The sequence below is a fragment of the Laetiporus sulphureus genome, assembly GCF_001632365.1.
Source record: "Laetiporus sulphureus 93-53 unplaced genomic scaffold LAESUscaffold_8, whole genome shotgun sequence".
Classification (NCBI taxonomy): domain Eukaryota; kingdom Fungi; phylum Basidiomycota; class Agaricomycetes; order Polyporales; family Laetiporaceae; genus Laetiporus; species Laetiporus sulphureus.
This window is the reverse complement of record NW_024468517.1, coordinates 577,567-599,391: the sequence shown is the minus strand read 5'-3', so window position 1 is coordinate 599,391 and position 21,825 is coordinate 577,567. Positions and strand designations below refer to the sequence as shown.

Here is a 21,825-nt window from a genome sequence, read left to right as displayed (position 1 = left end):
GGACTGGATGGAGGCCATGCGGGGGAAGACAAGCGGGGAGCCTGCGCAGTGAGAGATCATCCTGTGCCGTGAGAGGGAGTCGCGGCGAGGATGGCTCCCTGCGCGTCCGCCTCCCTCCCTCGGCTCTCGCCGACGCGCGCGATCTCACGCCGTTTAACCCTTCATATATCGCGCGACCTGATAGGCTCCCTCCCGTTATCCCCTCGGCTGCCCTAGTCTGTCTCCGGCGATGCTTAATGGGGCAGGAGAAACGCACACGTCTTTCGCGGAGTGCAAGACGCACGCGACTGATGCCGACGATCGTGATTTGGAGAGCGGTGCATTACAAATGGACTGCTGTCCGACGATAATTATGAGTTGCTTGCAATCGTCGCGTTTTCGAGATATCGCACATTCACCGCCTAAGTAGGCAGTGGTCGGCGTAGGTCGGGGAAGCACTCCCACCTGTAAGCAAATCCCCCAGCCTCACAATTCCATCCACACCCTCCGGAATGCCTATCACTGTTGCCCTGATGCAGCAGTATCATATCCTTGTCGTCTAACTTCAGATAGCAGTGCCGGGCATACCTCTCCCTTCAGTACTTGGCAATCCATAGCCACCTTTCGTTGCACCCATGGTTCCAGCTGTCCAATTGAATCTGAAATGCTGGGCAGCCCGGAGCCGGATGACGACTGTGCTGTATGTGACCATGATATATGATATTTCGATCGACATCGTACTTCTCGGAACGTATGCAGTGCATATGATATCTTCGGAACTTATGTGCCTCGCGTATCACGGATGCGCGCGGTGTGATCCTCGAGATGTATTGATAAATGAGCTGTGTGCTACCAGCAACAGGTGCAGGCTTGACACAGTGCAGTGAGGACTTAGTGGGCAAGGCTACAAGACTCCCAGTTAAGGGGTCGAGTCTCTCAGTGGAGAAGTCACTATAGATTGTGGTGTAGCTACCTAGTATATATACATGTGGGTAAAGACCCCATATACCAGTTCTAGGACCTCTGGTATCTACAGCCACTGTCTACTTACATAGATGAGTAATACTACAGTATCTAACTGGCCAATGGCATATTTACTCAGTGTCGTATGATACTCTATGAATATCCTGATTGGTCAATGTCCTATTGTATGATCTCTTGGTATTATATCATTGGACATTGTCCTTCCATACCCTTCTTCATATTGTGATCTTCGTAGATTACTTGGAATGTATTATTCCTTCAACATGTATACCGTTTGAATCACCCACCTCGTATACTTGAAAAGTTAGGCATTCTCACAAGCTTGGTATGATGAATGTCGTCGTCGTGGTCCAAATTACGCACCAAATCCTCATCACATCAATTTGTTTGCAGTATATTTAAATTACCGACTTTAGCCACTGACAATCTCCTGGAAAACGGCATAGAAAGGTGACAAAAGGCGTTAAAAAGGAGAACGTACATTTTGCTTATGCGACGAAATGGACCATCTAACTCGTTGCATGGTGGAACATTTGACCGTTCGACGATGTCGTCCTTCCAACATATGTCGTGTGTCCGATATCAGGGATTCCCGATAGGACGTGCTGGGACTCCATGTGAGCAAATGAAAGCTATGTGATTGGGAAGCTGAGCCGTAGAGCACGTCGATGGTGAACGTCTGAGCCTTGAAACAGGCCCAACACAGCTCTTACCTGCATCGCAGACATGGCAGGTCTGCATGTCAAGCTCGACCCGAGAGACACGGTGCGGACCTACCATTCTGCCGATGACTCCTGCTGGCGTTCAGGACAAGCTAGCATTCATCCTGTATATTCCATGCTTCCGCCGCCATGTAGACGTGAGGCCAATAGAAGATGCACAGCCCGCTTACAACAGCACAGGAAGCTTGGGCCACTGTCTCCATATAGACCACGGCACCGACCACTTCCCGAGGGGGACAGGGTAACATCACTCGCTCGTTCACTGAACAGGCTTGATCCGATCATCCACGTAACCTTCTCGAGATGATGCCTCACGTCTGTTATCAGGAAGTACCGATCCGTTACGTTGAGGACTGAAGAGCGAAAGGGAGCCGCAGGATTGATAGATTGGACCGCAGAGAAGTGTCTATGGCGAACGTTAACCTTGGGAGAAGCCGGGCGCAGCTCTCGCACGCGTCACGAACATGACAGGGTTCGTGAGCCTGGACCCCCTGCTCGACCAGAGAGATAACGCGTTGGCAACACACCACTTCCAACCAATGGTCGTACCTCCTGTCAACACCCGGGGCCTTCTGGTCTCCATTCTCCATACCAGCCCGTGTCTCCGCGCAGCGCTAAGGCTATGCTGTGCAGCCCGCTGAAGGTGAGACAGGCACCTGTGCAGTGTGCACAGCTCTCGCGTAGGAACGCTACGCTTGGTCGTCAACGGAACGCGTTCAAGGGGTTTGCCGACGACAATGCACTGGTCAGTCCTGAGTTTGCTCATCGAAGGACAGAAGAGACGGTCGATGAAACGCACCGTCTGGCGCCTTATCTGACGCGAGCCTTGACTACCCCAACTAGCTAGTCTTGAGCTTGCGCCCCGAAGCTCAGAAGGGACGGTCGATAAAACGCACCGTCTGATGCCTTGCCTGGCGCAAAGTCTAAGCCACCTCTTCTCCCTTCGGAGGCTTACCTTTCCCGAACGCTGATGTGAAACGGTCCCAACACGTACGTGTGTGTATTTATGCTTGAACTGAATGTGCCGCTTGACCGACTAACGTTCCGAAGGTTCCTGAACGCATCGAGTCATATATCATCACTTGCGTCGGATGCGGTCACGCGAGCGCCCATGCGGTTGAACTCCGCCAGAATGTGGTCTGCGCTTTGGCAATTCGGAGCATGACATCAACTGGAAGCCTCTCGCTTCACGCCCGCGCAAAGGACGGATCCCACGCGGTACTTGCTCGTCGACGTGCTTTGTCCTGGTATCCTGCAGCGAAATGCGGTGAGACTGCCCCGAAAATGAAACCTTTGCAGTGATCTGCGGGTAACGAACGCACTAACGGCACGCCATTGATCGCTGGCTAGCCTGAACGAGGCGCAAATTCACAAGAAACATCAAACAGGGCCGCATCAAACCAGATCGATCCACCGTGGCGGTCCACCTTGGGCGGTGCCCGACGCAAGGCGCCATGTGGTCCGCTCTGGTGATGCTGACCCATATGCATCGCCCTCTCGCAGATATATAAAATGGCGATGAGGATCGCTCATCCACATACACTGCTATCATAACTGCATCTGCCTGTCTGCACTTCATCCGCGTATTTTCTCTTGCGTCTCGTTTTGAGCCGGAAATCCGTGCGCTTATTGCCTTAACCATGGCTTCGTCCTCGTGAGTGCATTACAACAATAAATGATACTGTGATGGCTCACAGACCCGGCTTATTCAGATCAGAAGAGATGTTCCACACCGTCCTCGCAGTCTTCGAGCAAATGAAGTCGGTGAGGATGTCCAGCTACATACAAGCCAACTCGGTCATGCAGGAATTGGAGAAGGAAGCGAAGGAGAAGGAGGAGGCCGAAGAACAACAGAAGAGAGCTGAGGAGCGGAAGCGTGCTCAAGAGCACGCCCAGAAAGTCAGAGAGCAGCAGAAGAAAGCCGAGGAGCACAAGCGAAAAGTCGAGGAACAACAGAAGAAAGCAGAGGAGCAGCGAATCGCCAGGGAGCGTCAGAAGAAGGCCGACGAACAGCGGAAACAGAAACAGAAAGCCGAGGAAGAGCAGAAAAAGGCTGAGGAGAAGCGGAAGAAAGCGGAAGAGCAGGCACGTAAGACAAAGGAAGAGGCGAAGAAAAAGGTCGCGGAACCGGCTGTCGGGACAGCAAAGCAGTCCGCGGACCCCGTGGTGGTTGTGGAACGCGCACTCTGCGAGAAGAGAGTGGAAAGGGTGGTATTCATCAAGGAGAAGAGGGAAGTACGTACGAGCACGAAGGAGGTTATCAGCGGGGGCAGGAGTGCGGTCGGAGAGAAGAAGAAGTCGAGTAATGATCAACAGAAGGCCGACGATGAAAAGAAGACGGTGGCCGCCGAGGGGCGCAAGAAGACAGCTGGCACCAAGCGTGCTACTGGGGAAGAGGCGCGCTCGTCGAAGACAGTTCTTGCAGGGCCTTCATTAAAGTTGGAATTGGCACTCGTGCCTTCCCTAGTGGAGTTCAAGGAGACCAAACGGCGTCTTGGGTACCAGGAGGGTTGGTTCCATTTCGCTGTCGCCGGCGTAGCTGGGAGCGGCAAATCGTCGTTGATAAATGCCGTACGCGGTCTTCGGAACAATCAAGGCACGAAAGCCGCGCCCGCAGGGGTCACTGAGACCACGACGGCCGTCACCCGCTACCCCGATCCCATCCTCCCTGTCGCCTGGTACGATATCCCGGGCGCAGGCGCCTCGGATGTCGGAAATCACGACGCCTACTTCCAGAAGCAAGGTCTCTACATCTTCGACTGCATCATTGTCTTGATAGGCGATCGCGTCACGAACAACGACATCGCAATATTGAAGAATTGTGCAGGCTACCACATTACGGCGTACATCGTGCGATCCAAGTCCCTCCAACATATCCGAAATATCGCGAACGACCTGGATGGGAGTGGCAGGCGCACGGCGTTGGTTCTCGAGGAGGCGCGGAAGAAATACCGCGAGGAGACCTGCAGAAGCGTTGGTCACAACCTCGACAAATACGACTTACCGTCGCGGGACGTGTATCTGGTCGACAAAGACACGATGGTCGAGGTCAGACAAGGCCAGCAGCCTTCAGAGATCCAAGACGAAGTGCGGCTCTTGCGTGATCTCTTTGTGGAGACTTACAATCGTCGAGGCTCCAAACGCATAGTGGGGCTGGTTAATTGAGATCACTCGTAAAGACTGCTGAATTGATCGTATCTCTCGATGCTGGAGCAGTGGTGCATCAGGAAAACTCAAATCCGGCTCATGATGCTTTTATCCGCTTGCCATCACCAAGAAAGACGAGTCCGAGAAAGTCTCAGGACCTCCTTATTTTGAACTTTTCTCCGGGTTGGGAACTTCGTATGGTGTGCTAATTGGCTTGTACAAGCTGAAACTAGCAGAAACAAGTCAAAAAGGAGGTTCTCGAACCACAAGCCGATTTGAGTTTTCCTGACGCAGTGGGATCGGCTGGATCAACGGAATCAAATGATATGTAGTCTAACTTTTCTCAAGCGGAGTCTGGAACTCGCTTCCGGGTAAGATATAATCAAGAACACGAGCCAGTGCAGTCGCGAGGTTGATGCTGTTGCTTCCAGCTATCATCCTTCCTATAGAACGGATATTTCAAGTACGCTAAGGAGGATGCGGCGCACCGGCGGTGGCGGGCGGCTTACATAAGGGAAAGGTTTCGTGCCAAAATTATTATAAAACACATCTTAGAATCATCAAGAATGTTGTCATGCACATTGTTACAATGTTGGCAGCAGAAACATCTCAGATTTAGTGTAGTACTATAATGCTATCGCAGTGATATTCAGTTGATAATTATTGGCACAGTTGAAATGATTCCAACATATCTACAGCACGAACATAGCAGTATTATCTAAACTGTTATCGTCATGCTTTCGAAATGTCTCTGACGGCGTCATGGACTCATGATCCCGACGACATTTTAGAGATGATCTGAAATTGTGATATATGAGCAGCATACGTCCACCGGCAGTGGCCTTCTGTGATATTACACTGTCCGAAGATGGCGCAACGAAAATTCAGCGAGAGCCCAAACAGAACCAGACAAGTGAATGAATGCACCTGATTCGTGTCTGAACTTGGCATGTTCACGATGGTCGACAAGTCTTGCTGTGTCTTGCGAGTCCATCAATTCGAGTGAACTTGGCGCCACATCTTTCGCACTTGCACCGGTTGCATTCCAAATGCACGGTGGCTACGTGCCGCCCATATTGGTTTTGATACATCTCCCTCCCGCATTTCACGCCCCTTTCTGGGTACCATTCGCAGGTACCGCGGGGGCGATGCTCACCTGGGTTGCACAGAGGAAGAACATGATTGCTGCTGAGGTGCTTTTGAACACCAGCATGAGAGACGTCTGTGAGAAGCATGCCGCAAGGGGTTCCCCAGCGACATGGCACCCCTACTCCCGCAAATGTCTGCTCGTTCGATGGGTCTGATGAACGGCCTGGTGATGGAGGTGGGACGAATGGCACCTGATGCGCGGCAGCGGGCAAGAACCCTCCCGTGGCGGTGATATGGCCACGATACATTGAGACAGGTACTGCAGTAGGAGCGCTGCGAGAACCGTGTCAGATGTCCTACCGTTGGTGCATTCTGAATATAGTAGGCTACTCACGATTCTGCGCCATCGACTCCGAAGGGCAACATGCCATATAAGGGCCCGTCAGCATCTTGCTGAAGATACTCGCTGTTAACCAATAGATATCAGTCATTGAGGGCTTCGCAAAAGGATATGAAACTTACTTCATCAATTCCGGACGAGTCCTGAGCGATATTCCAGCATTCCATGCATCCTCCATTGACGGTACGATACCATAAGTGGATGAAAAGTCATTCGCAGGAATCGTCGAGCTATCCAGAGTCAAGGCGGCATAGTCGGAGCATTCTGAGAATAGGATAGAGACATCGTTGCCGGTATCGAACGACATGCTTCGCAAGCTGAGCGCGATAAGAGCAGACCGGTCTGCTACTGGGCCATGTATAAGTACCGGAGGACTCCTGTCGTTTGCAGACCTTCTATTTCGAACATGCCGGTGAATGTACTTGCCATTGCGCGCGACGCGAACCATGAAGGAGGAAGGCTTACCAGAATCACCGGGGAGAGCATCTGATGCACATTGATCCTAGCCGAGATTACGGCGTTTTAAACGCGGGTTTGCAGTTGACAGTAGAACAGTGGAGTCTGTGGAGATGACTGTCTCGATCGTAAACGCACGTTGTAACTCAGCCAGTAAGATTCGTGCTTTGAGGGCAACCGGCAGAAGGCTTAGAAGCGCCAAAGGCTGGCCGTTGTTTCATGATTGCTGGCGCTAGTCTGTCCAGTCGGACGCATAGACATTTCGTGAATGCTGATTATGCCATTACCTCCAGGCTCCGAATCGGGCCGAATGAGTGTGTCAACCTGGAACTATTGAGGCAATATTTATTTCTCAAATTTTGGTAGTCTTCGTCCATGCTTCCTGCCAGCAGAATCATGAACACTTTAGAGTGAAAAGGTCTCATGTCGGTGACATACCTTTGGTAACGTCGACAATGACAGAATGTAATGCTCGAACACTTCCCAAGCCAAGTCCGGCAGATTATTGTATTTATCATTCGCATACGAGATCGTGCGAATCTTCGCGATCGGCGACGGCTGGGAGGATACCACATAGTCCAGTAATGCTGAAGATCTCTAATTCTGATCCTCTGATGTCTAGGCAATCAACCGGACTGGATAACTGCTTGCTGTGCAAACAGCCATTGTTAAACGTCATCGAAGAAGTGAAAAGAGAAGGAATGAAGCAATCCTATTGCTTTCTCTGGTATTATGGCTTATCATAGGTATCGTCAGAAACAAATAGCGCGGAAAGAGAAAAAGCCACCTATCCCTGACGCCGCAAAGTCATCAGCAGAGCTGTCCGAATTCTGTCTTTACAAAGGAGTAAAATGGTCAGTCGAGGAACGTGGGAAGTTGAACACCGTAAATTCCTTTGTCACCGAGGAGGGAAAGGATGATCTACAGTCAATCGTAAAATTTTCAGTGTGCCATGCCAACGTGGTTCCTAGCGATGAATGACGCGGGTTTTCTGGCCTTCTTCGCGGGGGGGCTCTACTGGCAGCCTCCCAATCACCGGTCCTGTGCACGTTGACCGGCATTCCCAATTTGGGAATCTCTATGGCATTTTCGTAGTAATCATAACCCACTCTTCTCAGACCTACAGTAAGTTGGGCCTCACGCGCTGTACAAGGAGTCCATTATTTGCGGCATTGCAACCCGAGTCGACTCGGAAGTCGTCGTGCAAGCTGGCAGTTTTTCAAATCATCAATCCGGTCGAATTCATCCGCTTATGTCACATATTTTAGGTCCGAACGCGAGTGATATATCTCATCACACAGGTGAGTATTGGAATATTTTGGAGTTACTTAGGAGTTACACTCTTACAAATACTCCGTGATATATGTCAAGGACCGGCCGTAATAATCATGCTGATGCCTACTTTGTTCTCTAAGACGCGGCTTTACAGTACGTAACCAGGACAAAGATTTCGGATGCCATGATCGCAGGATATACTCACCTCTAAAGCTTGCGCTGGAGAAAAGGCAGCCAAGTGGTAGGCTCACGATTAGACGAGCCGGGACTTCCATTCCCGAGCCCGAGCCCGAGCCTTCTGCCCGGGTGGGTTTCCAAAGAATGCGGCTCTTCCGCGTTTTTCTCGGACGTACTCCACTCTGCATCAATGGACAAAATGCCCCGATAAGGGTCTGGGCAACTCTGATCGGGATTGAACTCATCCAATCGCTTAGCTGCTTCAATGGCCTTCCCATCCGTGCCTTACGGCGTCAATGACTGTTGAGAAAATATCAGAAAGCGTTGGCACTCACACGCTAAGGATACAGTTGTGACAGTCAGTTATTGCTTCGTGCAACATATTTTGGAGCCTACATTTTCGGAGATCCGAACAGCCGAGAGATCTTGTGAGCCCATGTCGTGAAATTGAGGGTCAACGATCTATGTTTCAGCAAGAAGATCTTCAACCATAAGCGGTATTATCTGAACAGGTTGTCCACCAGGCGGCCGTTATTCAAGCTTCCTGCAGGCTGTCAATGACACCCGAGGACTTCGATTGGTGACGAGAATATTGACAGCAGTGCGTATGCAGACTCGTAAATTCTGATGTGGTGGAGAAGGAGGTTGTATACCACGCGGTACGTGAAATCCGTGTAGCCACGAGGTTGATTGCTTGCAGTTGAGACGTGATGGAAGTCACAGTTAACTATCATCTGACTTGCGCTACCAGCTATGTTCAACCTCATTGTGGAATTTCCTATAACTGTGAGTTGTAAACATGCTGTTGCGCTCGGCCTGTCATCGGCATCCTCTTTATAGGTCGAGCGCGATATTTCCTGGTATTCCGGAGCACCGAGCGCGGAATTCTCATCTTTTGATATCTGCGCAGCGCATTCTGTCGATGTTTCCAGAACCTGAAAGGGATGTCGTCACAGAATTTCACAAGTAACCCGGGGCCAGCGTCAGCACATGCTCTGAATATCTCGTCATATGCATGGAAGGTGTACTCACTGTACCGTAGATGACAGGTAATCCCCGATTTCAAATACCTCACGAAACACGGCAAGTGCTTCGGCGTTGGACTATCATTTCGCTGGTTTTCTAACGCGATTCCAAGCTAGGTTTACGTCCTTTGACGTTCGCGTAACAGAGACGAATTGCTGAGATCAGCGAGACAATTTTGTTCATACCTGAGCATTGTATACTAGCAGGACTTCGCGGCTTGGATTGCAGCACTGTAATGTGTATCGTGGTATGAGCTGTTTGTGTTATGCAGAGATTGAGGTACGTAATGGACATTTAGGACTCTTGAGGCCGCCTAGAACAGCGCAGACGCACCGCCCATCATCGTGTTCATAATATAGAGCAAGCAAAGGTGAGCCTCTCCTACGCAGCCTTCCATGCATACAGCAAGGCCGCAGGATATAATTATAGCCCAAGTAAGAAGCTGTATGAAGTTGTAATGGGTGGGTGCTTGCGACTGTCGGACAAACCCAGCATGGACAGTCTAGGAATGCCTAGAGCTGACGGGGTATCGCATCACCGGCTCTGCGTAGCGTCCAGAGAATCAGAAATTGTGCATTACCAATTAGTGGTTTTCCAGGATCAGTCCCTGCCAAGATTGCCTTCATCATCTCATCTCCTTGGGTCAATAGTTTCTCCTAGAGTCCGTTGAGTGGACAGAAACGTTTCTACTTGCATTTGGAAATGTTGGCGACCATACAGCTAAGGACTTGCCACACGATCAAAACCATTGACTTCTTCCATGACATCGGCTAGTCGAGACTCAAACGTTGAAGTATCGCCTGTGCTTCACTGCTTGCGCATCACCATTTAACATTTCCGCAGCACATGTGGTGATAGATAAGGGGATAAAAGCCGAACCATTTTGGCTAACCATTTCTGACACAATTCCGCATAGACGGTATCCATGTCTCTGTTGAAGTGAAACGAATTCGGTTAGAACAAGTCCAATGACCATGTGGACGATTGAAAATTGGGCTTCCGCAACGGTGCCTGAAGGTAAATTTTTGATTACAGATGTCCATCCGACAGGAACGCAACTCTGCAAGGTGATTAGCAACGGCGGCCCGGGGCCTGCCACTCACGCTACAGTGAATACCACCGGTAGCGGTAGACACAAATTGGCGGAGTGCAATCACCGCGTCGCCGCGCACTTCAGGGCAAGTGGCGTCGCTCGCTAACCCGGCCCGTCGGCTACGCCTGCCAACAGGTGATTCGTCATAAACACATAGACAGCCTGAGTTGAGGGCTACGAGGACGATGTACTGTCGATACTCACAGGAGACCATTCTGTCCCTGTTCTCTGACCGCAGCTCTCTTGTTCTTCACCTCGAGCTCTGTCACACCACAATCCAGAAAGACCATGTGGCTGCTGAATGTGAGGCGTACATAGGGCAAGAAGCAACGTACAAAGGAAAAACAGCAATCGCTCAATACACGGGACCGACGAGAAACGCGTTTGGCGACGACAGTCACCGCGCCACCTGCGTCGAAGGTGGACCTGAAAACCTAAGCCTCCGGTTCCTTGACAGAGTCCGGAGAAACCGAAAAGCTCCTGCGTTGCCACGAGGGCTGGGCCACCTTCTCCGAGCGCTGGATTACTCAGCCAACGTCAACGACAGGAAGCGGCATCAATCCACTGGTTCATGGGATAATACATAAATGGCGGATCATTCAAGGACGGATGCCGATTCTAGGGGCTGAGCCGAGAGCATTGGCCGCTTCTTGATCCCGCCTTCTCTTTCAGATGTGAGGCCAATGCAGGACATTGTAAGGTCAGTAATCAAGAAGCCGGCTCCCAGAACAAAGACTTCCACCTTTGCTCGTATTATGATGTTGATCGGCGATTGCGCCACCAATGATGCTTCGCTTCCAGAACACTGCGAGTGACCTAAATGGGACAAGTGACGATCCGTAAACCGATATGCAGGAACGTAACGTTCAAACCGACCAATCCGGATGTCACGTAACGGGCTTTCCCAATGAAGGCCGAGAAGCTTCTCCGAATGTCCATGTGCACGCTGGCGAATTGAATGCATCAACTCCCCTCACCCAGGCCATCTGTCATGCTCTCTTGCAGACGAACAAGGTCTTGCGCACAATGCTTGCAAGGCAGACACGGCAGCTTTTGACTTTTTTTGTGGGAATCTTCAGTCTCTAAATTTCAAATCGGAGCGGGCCCTTTTGTTGACTGACCAGGACGATCGGTAGTTGCCTGAATTGATATCGTGGAGATGCAGGGAAATCGGATGAAGATCGATGATTATGTGAAGGAAACTGGGAAGGGGATTGATGTGAACATCCTAATGAATGATGTTGAGCCCTTAGCTTTTAATGTGACAGTGTGCACCAAAGTTTGCCTTGATTACATAGTTTATCCCTCGGATTGCTAAGTTGTGTTATCTTCCAGTGTGACTTAATACTTATCTGCAATCAGTCCTCCTTCGTAATTCTTGCGAGCCATTGTCCGATTGGAAGTTCATGGTTGCGAGACGGGCCACAACAGTTGATCATACGCAGGAGTAAATGATGAACGCATCGTGCTGTATTTTCAAGGAGCTTCGAAAGCAGAGAACTTCGATTGGTTAACGGCAAATGCCGCGATCCGTCGATCATACCCGGGCTATTCTCACACCCGGACAAGTTTCTCAGATAGCAAATGTGTTCAATGTAACTGTGAGGATAGATGGGCTGCGCATATGTGTGAAAGATGACCGGCGTAATATTCCTAACCCGATCTAGTTTGTGGCAGCTTTCATTATTGTTTACTGTGCCAACTGAGTTTGAAATGAGCTGAGTTTGAAAGTGGTGGCTGAAATGTGGCTGAAACGGTTGAAGTGGTGCCTGGTAGGCTGAAGCATGATGCATGAAGCTTTGCAATTGAAGTCCTATCCCATAAGAGACTTTCCGAACTCCCGAAGAGGATGCAGAGGAATCTGGAATATACTAAGGGCCATACACGCTGAACTTCCTTATCGAAAAGGGATCAGGTAAGCACGCATCGAGAGCCACCAAGTGCTCGCCCCAACAGACATCTCTCGCTAGATTCTTCGTTGCTGCCGTTCATTAAACACTGAAGGCGCATGTGTTCATAACACTTGTTCTAAATACACAGACCAATATGAATGCGTTGATCCCCGCAATATTTACTTAAGAAGGGTCCATTGCATCAAACAAGCACTAGTACTTAGAGTCCTTTGCTGTAGACTAATTAACAGGATGTGCAGGCAGACATGCCAGCCAGACCTCCCCTCATATATATCAATTTCCTTCTAATCAAGCTCAACAACCACTCGTGTGGCAGCTATGCTATACGGTTGCCTTAGGCAGCTTCAAATCTTTCCTCTCATACTACTTGATATGCTAGTATCTAAGCCTGTGAGCACAGATATGTACACATAAAAGATATTAACATCAAGAGCGAGTACACCGCTGCGCAGCGGCAATGGCGAGCGCAACGACGACCACGCGAGTCGCTATCGACGCGGGCGCTTGAGGGTACTCGGATCCCTTCCTGATAAGGAAGGTAGTTTATCCGCCAGGCTCCCACTACAACTTGCATCTGCCTCACTCGCGGGCCCGTCCCCCCCCCCCTCGCAGAGAACGTACAACCAACTTCAAAAAACTCCTCTATACAGAATTTGGTCTTCCTAGGGTTACTGAACCGTCTTTAATGCGCTCTGATAGTGATACGCGTGCAGCGCAATGCCAACCGATGTTATTCTGACATCTTTGATATCCGCCATCGCCGTGAATTAAGAACCTTTGCGAATCGTTGTGTACCATCACACAAACATTCAAATGGGAATTTCAGTTGCGATCTCTTCCGGCCGGTTTCGCAAGGGCATGATTGCTCAGTTCTCCTGTGGAAGATTACCGCTCGGAGTCTGCTACCTCACTATTTTATGCCAGACATGCTAACATAGCGTTTAAGGGCGCTTGGTCGAACATCGAGTTGTTATCGTTCCCGACGCGACCTCGCTTCACCGTATGTACACGTCAGCTGCGGTCGTACTAGCCTGCTAACTCCCCAAACAATAAATGCAGAACCGCCTCGGATGCCCTCAATTCAGAATCCAGTGTGGCGTCCAAAGCTGTGACCCCACTGAAACGTCATCTCCACCACGTCATCGTCAACGTTTGTATGGGAACATTGTCCCCCATGATGCCTCTCTTTCATTCCAGACTTCATCGCTGCGGTCTCCTTTCTTGCAGCCGCCAACGCCGCGTTAGCCTCCTTGAACTGCCTTTCGAAATGTCTGGAACGATCTTCCTCTTCACGTATGCGTTCGCGGAGACTCTCCCGCAAATCCCTCTCCGACCGCAATTCGGCCTCCTTCCTCTGTATCTCCTTCGCCTGCCGCTCAAGCTCCGCGGCACCGCGATAAACAGAGGCAGTCTCACTTGCCAGACGCTGTTCGATTCCTCTTAATAGCTCGAAGACCTCCTCTCGTTCGCGTTCTGCGTTGTCCTTTGCCTCGGCCGACGTTTTCAGTTCGTACTCTAGCTGGTGCAGCTGAGAGGACTGCTCGACCTGATCGTTCTGCAGAAGGTCAATGGTCTTTGAAAGGTCGGCGATGCGTGCAGAATGTCTCTGGCAATCCGTGACCATAGCGTCAAAGCGTGTTTGTAATCGTACATGTGCAGCTGTCAGTTCCTCGTGCTGGACTTCGAGGCTGTGGAGCTGTTCCTCGGCGGCAATCCGAGTTGTGCGTTCCTGGCGTACGTCTGCGGCGGCAGCCTCGAGCTTTGTGCCAAGCTCGGACTGGGAATCTCTGAATTCTTGTTTCTGCGCCTCCATCAACTGCAGTCTCTCCTCCATCTGGGCGCGCCGTTTATGCTCTTGCTCTAACTCGGCATCCTTGGTCCGCAACTCCTCGACGATGAGCGCGTGCTTCGTTTCGGTCTCGCGCTTCTCGCGCAAGAGCGTCTCGTAGTCGTCTTGCGTCTTCAGACGTGCCTCACGCTCCGTGTTGAGCTCGGTGGTCTTGGCCTCGAGGCCAGCCTTAGTGCGGGCGGACACGTCCTCGAGAGCCCGTTTCTCCCCTCTCAGTATGGCAAGCCGCTCTTCGGCTTCAATGCGGGCGTGGTGCTCTTCATCGGCCTCGCTACCCTTCTTCTCCAACTTGTTCAGCATTCCCGCATGCGAATCTTCGAGGTCGCGCTTCTCCTTCTGCAGAGCTTGTAGCTTGTCTTCTAGCTCAACACAATGGCCGCACTCCGCGGGGATCTCGGCGCTCTTGTTCTCCAATTGTTCTTCAAGCTGTTGCTTCTGGTCTCGAGCGGAGAGGAGCTGGAAGTTGTCACGTCAACTCGTTATTCTGCGACAGCCTCATACCATAACGTACCTCCTGCCGCAACTTTGTCAGCTCATCTTGAAGCTCAGGCTGCGTAGCCTCCAGGCGCTGGTCCACCTTCTTCTGATCGCGCTCCGCGCGCTCCTTATCTTGTTGCGCGCGCTGCAGAGCAGCTTCCAGTTCGTTGAGCTCTTCATCTTTCTTCTTCAACGCGGAAGCTTGATCGTTGTCACGTTCTTCCAGAAGCAGCAAGTAATGCTCTATGGTCGAATCGTCATACTCGAGTTCTTCGAGCTGGTTGGCATGACGTTAGCAGATGTCTGGAATCACAGTTGCATCATGGACATCTCCTCACCTTATTGCGCAGTTTGGTGGTTAATTGGGCGGTGGCGTCTCTGCGACTCATCTTGGAGGCTAACAACTTCGACAGAGAACACCGATGACCACCGGTTAGCCAACATAGCATCAACGCCTTGGTAGACAAACTTACCGAGCAGGAACTTGGCTGTTTAGTTGCAGATAGCACGGCAAGGAGGGGAATGGTGGGTTTTATCCGTCAAGCTTGTCGATGTAGCTGAATTTTATATCCCGCTAGTGAGTCGTGTATAGGGCGTGGCATCACATTTCTAGCCATCAGATCAGAGCCTTGTGGCGACCCTGTGCATTTCATCAAGCATTCATGCATGGAAGCTGCAGCGCAGAGACCTGCTTGGGATATATGAAAATGGTGCGTTGAGGGCGTGCAAGCACTCATGCCCGTGAAGCACATCTCGTAATCGGAGTCATCTCGTAATCGATGCAACTCATTCACATCAGTATCCGTTCGACTCCTATCCCATTCGTGTATGCGTGGATGTGCTCGATAATACTGACAAGATAGAGAAACATGACTGATGAAGAGCGATTGTGAAGGCATAGTGTGAGTGATTGTGAAGGCATAGTATCAGGCATGCGATGATAGATGACTATGTCACTGTATAGAGCATGAGCCCTCCATGCGGAATTCTGCCAGAGTCTCGTCTACAGTCTCTGGGTTCGTGCCTCGCTGATGCGCCTTCTTCAGTTCCTCCCTCAACTCGGGCACTCCCTCTGCTCTTCGCATCAGGCTGTAAAGCGCTGTGCGATCGCTCTCCAGTTGACGCAGCTGCTCAGGATTGTTCGCCCGTCGGGAATTGTCAATGTTTCCTATGCAGGGAGTGCTGATGCGTCTCTCGAGATCTGCAATGCGAGCGAATAAGCTCTCCCTATCGACCGCTGCTGCGTCGAGAGTCATGCGCAACTGCGCATTCTCCTCCCTGAGTGCCGCCTGCTGCCGCTCGAGTGCTGTCCGAGCAACGCGTTCATTCTCAGCTTCAGCGTTCTTCTCCTCTAAAGCTTCTTCCATCTGACCACGAAGCTGGCGCAACCTTTCCAGCTCGACCTCCTTGTTCTTGACGTCGGAAATGGCACAAAAGTGCGCAATGTCGAGTTCCTGTTTCTCTACAATCAACGCATCGTAATCGTTTTCGATCTCCAGACGTGCGCTGCGTTCTTCATCGGCTTCAGTGGCCTTCGCCTCTAAGCAAGCCGTAGCATGTGAGACCTCGTCTTCGAGCTTTTGCTTCTCCTCGCGGACTGCGCTCAGAGTCTCCTCAAGCTGGGTGAGTGTTTGTTGCTCTTTTAGGAGTTCTGCCATCTTGTCATCTAGGTCACTCAACAGACGTATCTGTTCACTTTCGAGGCTCTGCTTCTCTATCTGGAGGACGCGAAGTCTGTCCTCCATTGCACTCTGAGCTGCAGATATCTCGGTTTCTCTCGTTTTGATGTCTTGTTCTAACTCTTCTCTGTCCGCTTGAAATGAAGCTAGCTTTGATAATCAATCAGATCATGAGGAATGGGCAACAGAAACTCCATACCTGGCTCTTCAAGGTCTTCAGTTGCTCTTTAGCAGCACGAAGCCACAGTTGAGTATCCTCCAGGCACTTTTTTGTCTCGACGAGATCATCTTCCACACTCATTTTGGCATTTCCTACGGATTCCAGTGTAGCTTTCAGCTTTTGGTTTTCTTCAACGGCCTGATGCAGCTCGGAGGTGAGGACCATATAGTGCTCCTGCAGTGATGCAAGAGGTTGCTCAATCGCGGCAAACGCGTAGTCTTCCTCAACGAACTTTGCCACACTTCATCAGCCGATGTCCGTTTCGTGCATTGAGAGGATCTTACCTGCTGGAACAATCCGGTGATCATTTGTACGATGTCCATGTCTTCAAGCTTGCTGGGCCTGTAGAAGAGCTGGCATGTGAGCAAAGGTTCTCGTGAGTCCCAATTTCGAGAGAATGTACTGACTGGTCAGCCAAAATACACGATGTATGTGTATGATATGGCATAGTGTGATTTATCCACGGTCGTCCTAGCTGTCTACCGCTCACACCAAGCGCATTATATACTACTGTTGAGACTCTCCACGGAATCAGTGTCAGCCTTTGAAGCCGGTGGGAGCCCATTGTCGGCCATGCATGTACGTATCACGAAACTTGGCCATCTTCTCAGGCTTGACTATACTTCGAAGCTTGCCTGGTGAACTCATCATGATACATGCTACCTGCATGTGGTGGCAAAAACCAATGTGCATCCGCAAGGCATCCGTGCGGTGCCCTCGCTGTGGCACGAAAGGCTCGGGAACACACGCAACAGACTACACCATATATGTTATCGATGGATCGTAGATTCGTAACTAGTGTGCATTAGAATCAGAGACAGACGTGATGAACCACAGCAGAAGAGATGACATTGGCATGAAAAACTACAGTAGACGTTATCATTACCTAGCATAAATGTTCCGTTCCTGATCGAAAAGAGTTCGGGGGCATCCTGCACTTCCCGTTTACATGAGCCTCTGCACGAGACGCTTTTGATACGACGCACGTTCGTCCCAGGCTTCTTTAGTGATGACCCGACTTGTTTGCTTTCCTGCGCCGCTGAGCACGTTTCACCTCCTCTCTCAGAACCTCAATCTCTGTCTGCGCAGCGACCAAAGCTGCACTTGCTTCCTTCAACTTTTGCTCGAGCTGTAGACCTTGTTCGTTCGATGTTTGGACTGTGCGCAACCTCGCCAGGAGCTGATCAGCAGTTCGTCTCGATATACGCAGCTCGTCCTCTTTCTTCCTGAGCTCGATATCCTTCTGATGCATCTCAGCCGCGCTGCGCTGGACGTCGGTCGTCTGGTTTGTGAGGCGCTGCTCGAGGCTCTCGACCAGCTCGTACACCTCGACACGTTCGCGCTCCGCACTCTCGCGAGCCTGCTTCATATCAAACAGCTCTGCCTCGAGCTTGGATACCGAAGACGACTTTCGCTCGTTCCTGTTTCTCAGCCGCTGTCTCTCCTGTGCTAAAGCCTCGAGGTGAATGGAAAGACTGTCAATCTCGGCCATCTTCGACTCCAGCTCTGCCTGAGCCTGCGCATGCGCGGACTCGAGTTCTCGGATACGCATTTGCAGAGCGCAAGTGTCGTCTTCGAGCCTAGACTGAGCCTGTATCGCTGCGTGCACTTCGGCTGACTTCTCCGCGGCTTCAGTCTGGCTGAGAGAATACAAAACCTCGAGTTCCTCCTGCTTCGTCCGGAGTACGTGAAATTGCTCTTCAATTCGCATGCGGGCATTGCGTTGCAAGTCGGTCTCGGTAACTTGGGCATCAAGTTCTGCACATGTGCGGGATCTGGACGCTGCAAGCTCCTGGTGCTCGGCCTGCAAAGCCTTAAGCTCTTGTTCTAGCCGAACGCGCGCTTCGTACTCCCCAGCGATAAGGGTGGCTTTATCTTCAAGCTCAGACTTCGTGCTTAAGCATGACGATTGGAGTTCCTGCATCTCGGCAAGCAGACGTTCGTGCTCCTGCTCGAGCTTCGTCCGAGCCTCGACCTCTGCGAGGACCTGGGCTTCAAGTTCGGCTGCGCTACGCGAACGGGAGGATAACGTCTCGTCATGCTGCCGCTGGAGTGACTGCAACTCCTTCCGGAGTTCATCGAGCGATCGCTGCTGCTCGTTCCTCTCCAAGATTGCAGCATCAAGCTGCGACACTGCCTGTGAATGCGCCGCCTTCAGCTCCACCAAGCCTGCTTTGGCCGCGTTCAGCTGGTTCTCAACGTTCACACGAGCAGCGTGCACTTCGTCCGCCCGCGCCTCAAGTTCCTGAATGCTCCGCGTATGCATGCTCTCCACCTCTTGCACCTCCGTCTGCAGCCGCTGAATCCCGTTCTCCAGTTTCAAGCGCACTTCGTGCTCGGTACGGGCCTCAATAGCCTTCGCTTCCAACTCGGCCTGTATCTGAGAGACATCCGCTTCCAAGCGCTCGCTTTCCGCCTGCGCATGGGCGAGTGCCTGCTCTTGCTCGACACGTGCACTGCGCTCCTCGGCGGCCTCGGCGACCTTGCTATCGAGCTCCTCTTGCAAGCGCGCATGCTCTGCAGCTGCTAGAGAAGTCTTTTCCTGGAGCTCCGTCTTGGTGTTCGAGTACACAACTTCGAGATTCCGCTTCTCCGACAGGAGATGCTCGCGTTCTTCCTCGAGTTGGACTCGAGCGACGCGCTCAGCAGCGATCTCGGCTTCGAGCTCTGTCTGACTGCTTGACTGCGAGGCAAGCAATTGTTGGTATTCTCCCTTCACCGTGCGAAGTTCCTGCTCCAGTCTAGCATGGTGCTCGCGCTCAGCGTTCGCCTCGGCAGTCTTCTCCTGGATTTCGGAGAGAGCCTGCGCATGAGCTTCGTCGAGCTGGCGTTTGTCGGCTTGAGCTGTTCGTAACGAGTCCTCGATCTGGAGCTTGGAGGTGCGTTCCTGGTCGATCTTCGCCTCAAGCTCCTTGATTGACTTCGAATGCGAGTCCTCCGCAGCGCGCTTCTCCACCTGCAATGCCTCCACCCTTGCTTCTGCCTCGGCACGCGCCCTAAGCCCTGCGTCAACTTCCGAGGCTTTCTGTTGAAGCTCGTTGCGAGCGTGCGACATGAGCTCTTCCAGATGCTGCTTCTCGGCGAACAACGCGTCCATCTTCTCCTGTAGAGCATCTCGAGAGCTGCGCGCCTCGTTGATCTCAGCGAGCTTCTCCTCGAGTTCTCGGTTGACCCGAGAGGTTTCCGCGACCGCAGAAGCGAGCCTCACAGTAAGCTCAGCCTGCGACTTGGAGGATGCGTCCTCAAGCGCCCGTCTCTCCTTCAACAGAAGCTCGTGCTTTTCCTGGAGTTTGACCAAGGCATCGTGCTCAGCAGCGACCTTGGTCTCGAGCTCAGTCTGAATGTGAGAATGCGAGGCAACGGATTCTTGTTGCTCCCTCTGGAGCGCCTCGACTTGTGATTCCAGCTTCACACGGAGTTCGCGCTCTGTGTCTGCCTCAATTATCTTCTGCTTGAGCTCGGAGAGAGCTTTCTCGTGAGCGTAATCGATCTGGCGCTTCTCAGCCTCCAGCCGCTCCTCGAACTCCCGCCTAGACACGCGTTCCTCGTCGATCTTCGCCTCGAGTTCCCGTACTGCCCGCGCGTGTGATTCTTTATCGCCACGTTTCTCTGCCTGCAGAGATTCCAGAGCGCCTTCGACCTGCTGACGTGTCGACCGCTCTGCTTCGAATTGTGACTCCTTCGCCTTCAACTCGCGCCGCGTCTGTGAGAGCGCGTTATCGAGCTGCTGTTTCTCCGCAAGCGCCTCGTCCAATTTGCCTTGCAGGGCATTGCGAGCGGTGCGCTCGTTGTCAAGCTCAGCGTCCTTATTTGCGGAGTCCTCACGCAGCCGCACATTCGACGCGCCCAGCTCGCCCTTCTCGACCAGGAACTGCCGAAGCTGCTCCTCCGCATTGACTCGTGCGCTGTGCTCGGACGCTGCCTCGGACGTCTTCGCCTCCAACTCCATTAGTGCGCGCGAACGCGCCGCTTTGGACTCTTCGAGTTCCGTTTGCACTTTGACAAGAGATTCCTCCGCAGCGGCTCGTACGCTCCGCCCTGCTTCCTCTTCGGCTGTCTTTGTCTCGATCGCAGCCTTCGAGCTGTCCAGCTGTTGTTCGGATCATGCGAGCTGAGCATTCTTCCATGATGAAATGCTGACGCATGCTCACCTCTTGCCGCGCATGTGACAAGGCACTCTGACAGCTCTCAAGCTCCGTCTGCAATGCCCTCAGCTGCTCCTGCACGTTCCCGCTATTTTCGGCCTGAGCGTCTTGCGCGGTTTGTAAGGCAGACTTTTGAGTTTCCAGCTCCCGTCGCGCATCTTGTAAAGAGGCGGTCAACGCTTCCTCATGCTTCCGCAGAGTTACTATGGATTCCTCCTTCGCGGCGATAGTAGACTGAGCAGTGGCAAGCTGTAAGTGCAGCGTTTAGTGCGCGCCACACAATATTTAGTTTAGTGACAGACATGACGCCCACCTTCTCGCGCAGCTCAGCAGCCAACTGTGCATTGCGAAGGTCTTCCTTTGAATTATCCGACCCGCTAGTAGATTGAGGAAAGGATATTATAGACGACTGCCTCTCGATAGATGTTGTGCCATTTTCTGTATGAGCGGGACACGTTGCATTAATATCGGTAGCATCTCAGCAGAGTAAAAAAAAAGTCTGCGCTCACTCTTGGCGGACCGCAGTGAGCCTGTTTCAGCTGGTTGGCTCTTCAGCAAGCCGGCGACGCCAGAACCGAGCCGCTTTAGTGGGGACGAGTGGGACGTCTTATTTGTTGTTTTCCTGAAAGACATACTTGCGCGCGATCTGGTTGAGGATGCCGCTGGCTACCGTGAGGCAGAGGATAGATCGCCGAGCATTCTGCGCGGCATTTTATTGCTATTTAAGCTGGTCTCGGCACAATGGTGCAGCATACACATTAAAGCGTGCGTCAAGTTGCATGCGGAATACGCGGACCTGATGGCTTCATCGGCTAAATGCGTCCCATGACATAGAGAAAGGCCGCATGGCAACCGCATGTTGGGAGTGGTTGTCGTAAGATACATTCACGATGATCATCTAGCCGAAATGTGGCGAACGACTGCGAGAGAATTGAGACAAATGTTGCAAAACCGGATACGCAGATGAGTATCCATAGCAGATCGCTGCTGAGTCCAATCGTGGACCCTGAGCTAGGCCACATACTGCTCATTTCATGCGTTGGATCCTCGTGTGTATGTTCCCACCGCAACATTAAATGAACGGTTCGTCGCATCCGTGATGACATCTCGTCTCCGCTGGGCGCGAACAACGTCGCCTTTGTCCGGATGACCTGCAGTCGGCTTCTGGGCTCAAGAAGATGTTGTTAAACAATC

The 21,825-nt window shown here is 51.9% G+C and overlaps 5 protein-coding genes across 5 annotated transcripts; 1 reads left to right on the top strand and 4 right to left on the bottom strand.

The window, feature by feature from the left end:
* Nucleotides 1-3,189: 3,189 nt before the first annotated feature.
* LAESUDRAFT_546729 (uncharacterized protein) lies at nt 3,190-5,157 on the top strand. Its single transcript, XM_040902883.1, has 3 exons — nt 3,190-3,339; nt 3,398-3,912; nt 4,054-5,157. Exons 1-3 carry the CDS (start codon nt 3,326-3,328, stop codon nt 4,848-4,850), a joined length of 1,326 nt encoding a protein of 441 aa, XP_040767025.1. The 5' UTR covers nt 3,190-3,325; the 3' UTR covers nt 4,851-5,157.
* Nucleotides 5,158-5,651: 494 nt separating this feature from the next.
* LAESUDRAFT_546708 (uncharacterized protein) lies at nt 5,652-6,539 on the bottom strand. The gene is made up of 3 exons (XM_040902882.1): nt 6,444-6,539; nt 5,760-6,387; nt 5,652-5,690 (listed from the first exon to the last, which is right to left on the bottom strand). The coding sequence occupies exon 2, from the start codon at nt 6,227-6,229 to the stop codon at nt 5,786-5,788; it is 444 nt and encodes a 147-aa protein (XP_040767024.1). The 5' UTR covers nt 6,230-6,387; nt 6,444-6,539; the 3' UTR covers nt 5,652-5,690; nt 5,760-5,785.
* A 6,626-nt stretch (nt 6,540-13,165) lies between these two features.
* Nucleotides 13,166-15,108, bottom strand: LAESUDRAFT_723016 (uncharacterized protein). The gene is made up of 4 exons (XM_040908331.1): nt 15,061-15,108; nt 14,926-14,991; nt 14,622-14,864; nt 13,166-14,566 (listed from the first exon to the last, which is right to left on the bottom strand). The coding sequence occupies exons 2-4, from the start codon at nt 14,974-14,976 to the stop codon at nt 13,343-13,345; spliced, it is 1,518 nt and encodes a 505-aa protein (XP_040767023.1). The 5' UTR covers nt 14,977-14,991; nt 15,061-15,108; the 3' UTR covers nt 13,166-13,342.
* Nucleotides 15,109-15,165: 57 nt separating this feature from the next.
* LAESUDRAFT_802173 (uncharacterized protein) lies at nt 15,166-16,809 on the bottom strand (the record flags this gene model as incomplete). The annotated part of the gene is made up of 3 exons (XM_040914004.1): nt 15,166-16,416; nt 16,466-16,717; nt 16,771-16,809. 3 exons carry the CDS (start codon nt 16,807-16,809, stop codon nt 15,541-15,543), a joined length of 1,167 nt encoding a protein of 388 aa, XP_040767022.1. The 3' UTR covers nt 15,166-15,540.
* A 680-nt stretch (nt 16,810-17,489) lies between these two features.
* On the bottom strand, nt 17,490-21,264 carry LAESUDRAFT_756912 (uncharacterized protein; the record flags this gene model as incomplete). Its single annotated transcript, XM_040912228.1, has 4 exons — nt 17,490-20,576; nt 20,638-20,880; nt 20,945-21,069; nt 21,141-21,264. 4 exons carry the CDS (start codon nt 21,262-21,264, stop codon nt 17,490-17,492), a joined length of 3,579 nt encoding a protein of 1,192 aa, XP_040767021.1.
* Between the last annotated feature and the right edge of the window lie 561 nt (nt 21,265-21,825).

Bases quoted from the DNA above. Each gene is read 5' to 3' on its own strand.
- LAESUDRAFT_546729 (XM_040902883.1), top strand. The intron at 3,913-4,053 runs AGAGGGAAGTAC...GCAAGAAGACAG, and splicing joins GGTGGTATTCATCAAGGAGA to CTGGCACCAAGCGTGCTACT.
- LAESUDRAFT_546708 (XM_040902882.1), bottom strand. From the start codon at position 6,229: ATGTATCGTGGCCATATCACCGCCACGGGAGGGTTCTTGCCCGCTGCC.
- LAESUDRAFT_723016 (XM_040908331.1), bottom strand. From the start codon at position 14,976: ATGAGTCGCAGAGACGCCACCGCCCAATTAACCACCAAACTGCGCAAT. The intron at 14,865-14,925 runs GTGAGGAGATGT...CATGCCAACCAG, and splicing joins CCACCAAACTGCGCAATAAG to CTCGAAGAACTCGAGTATGA. The intron at 14,567-14,621 runs GTACGTTATGGT...GACAACTTCCAG, and splicing joins TGACAAAGTTGCGGCAGGAG to CTCCTCTCCGCTCGAGACCA.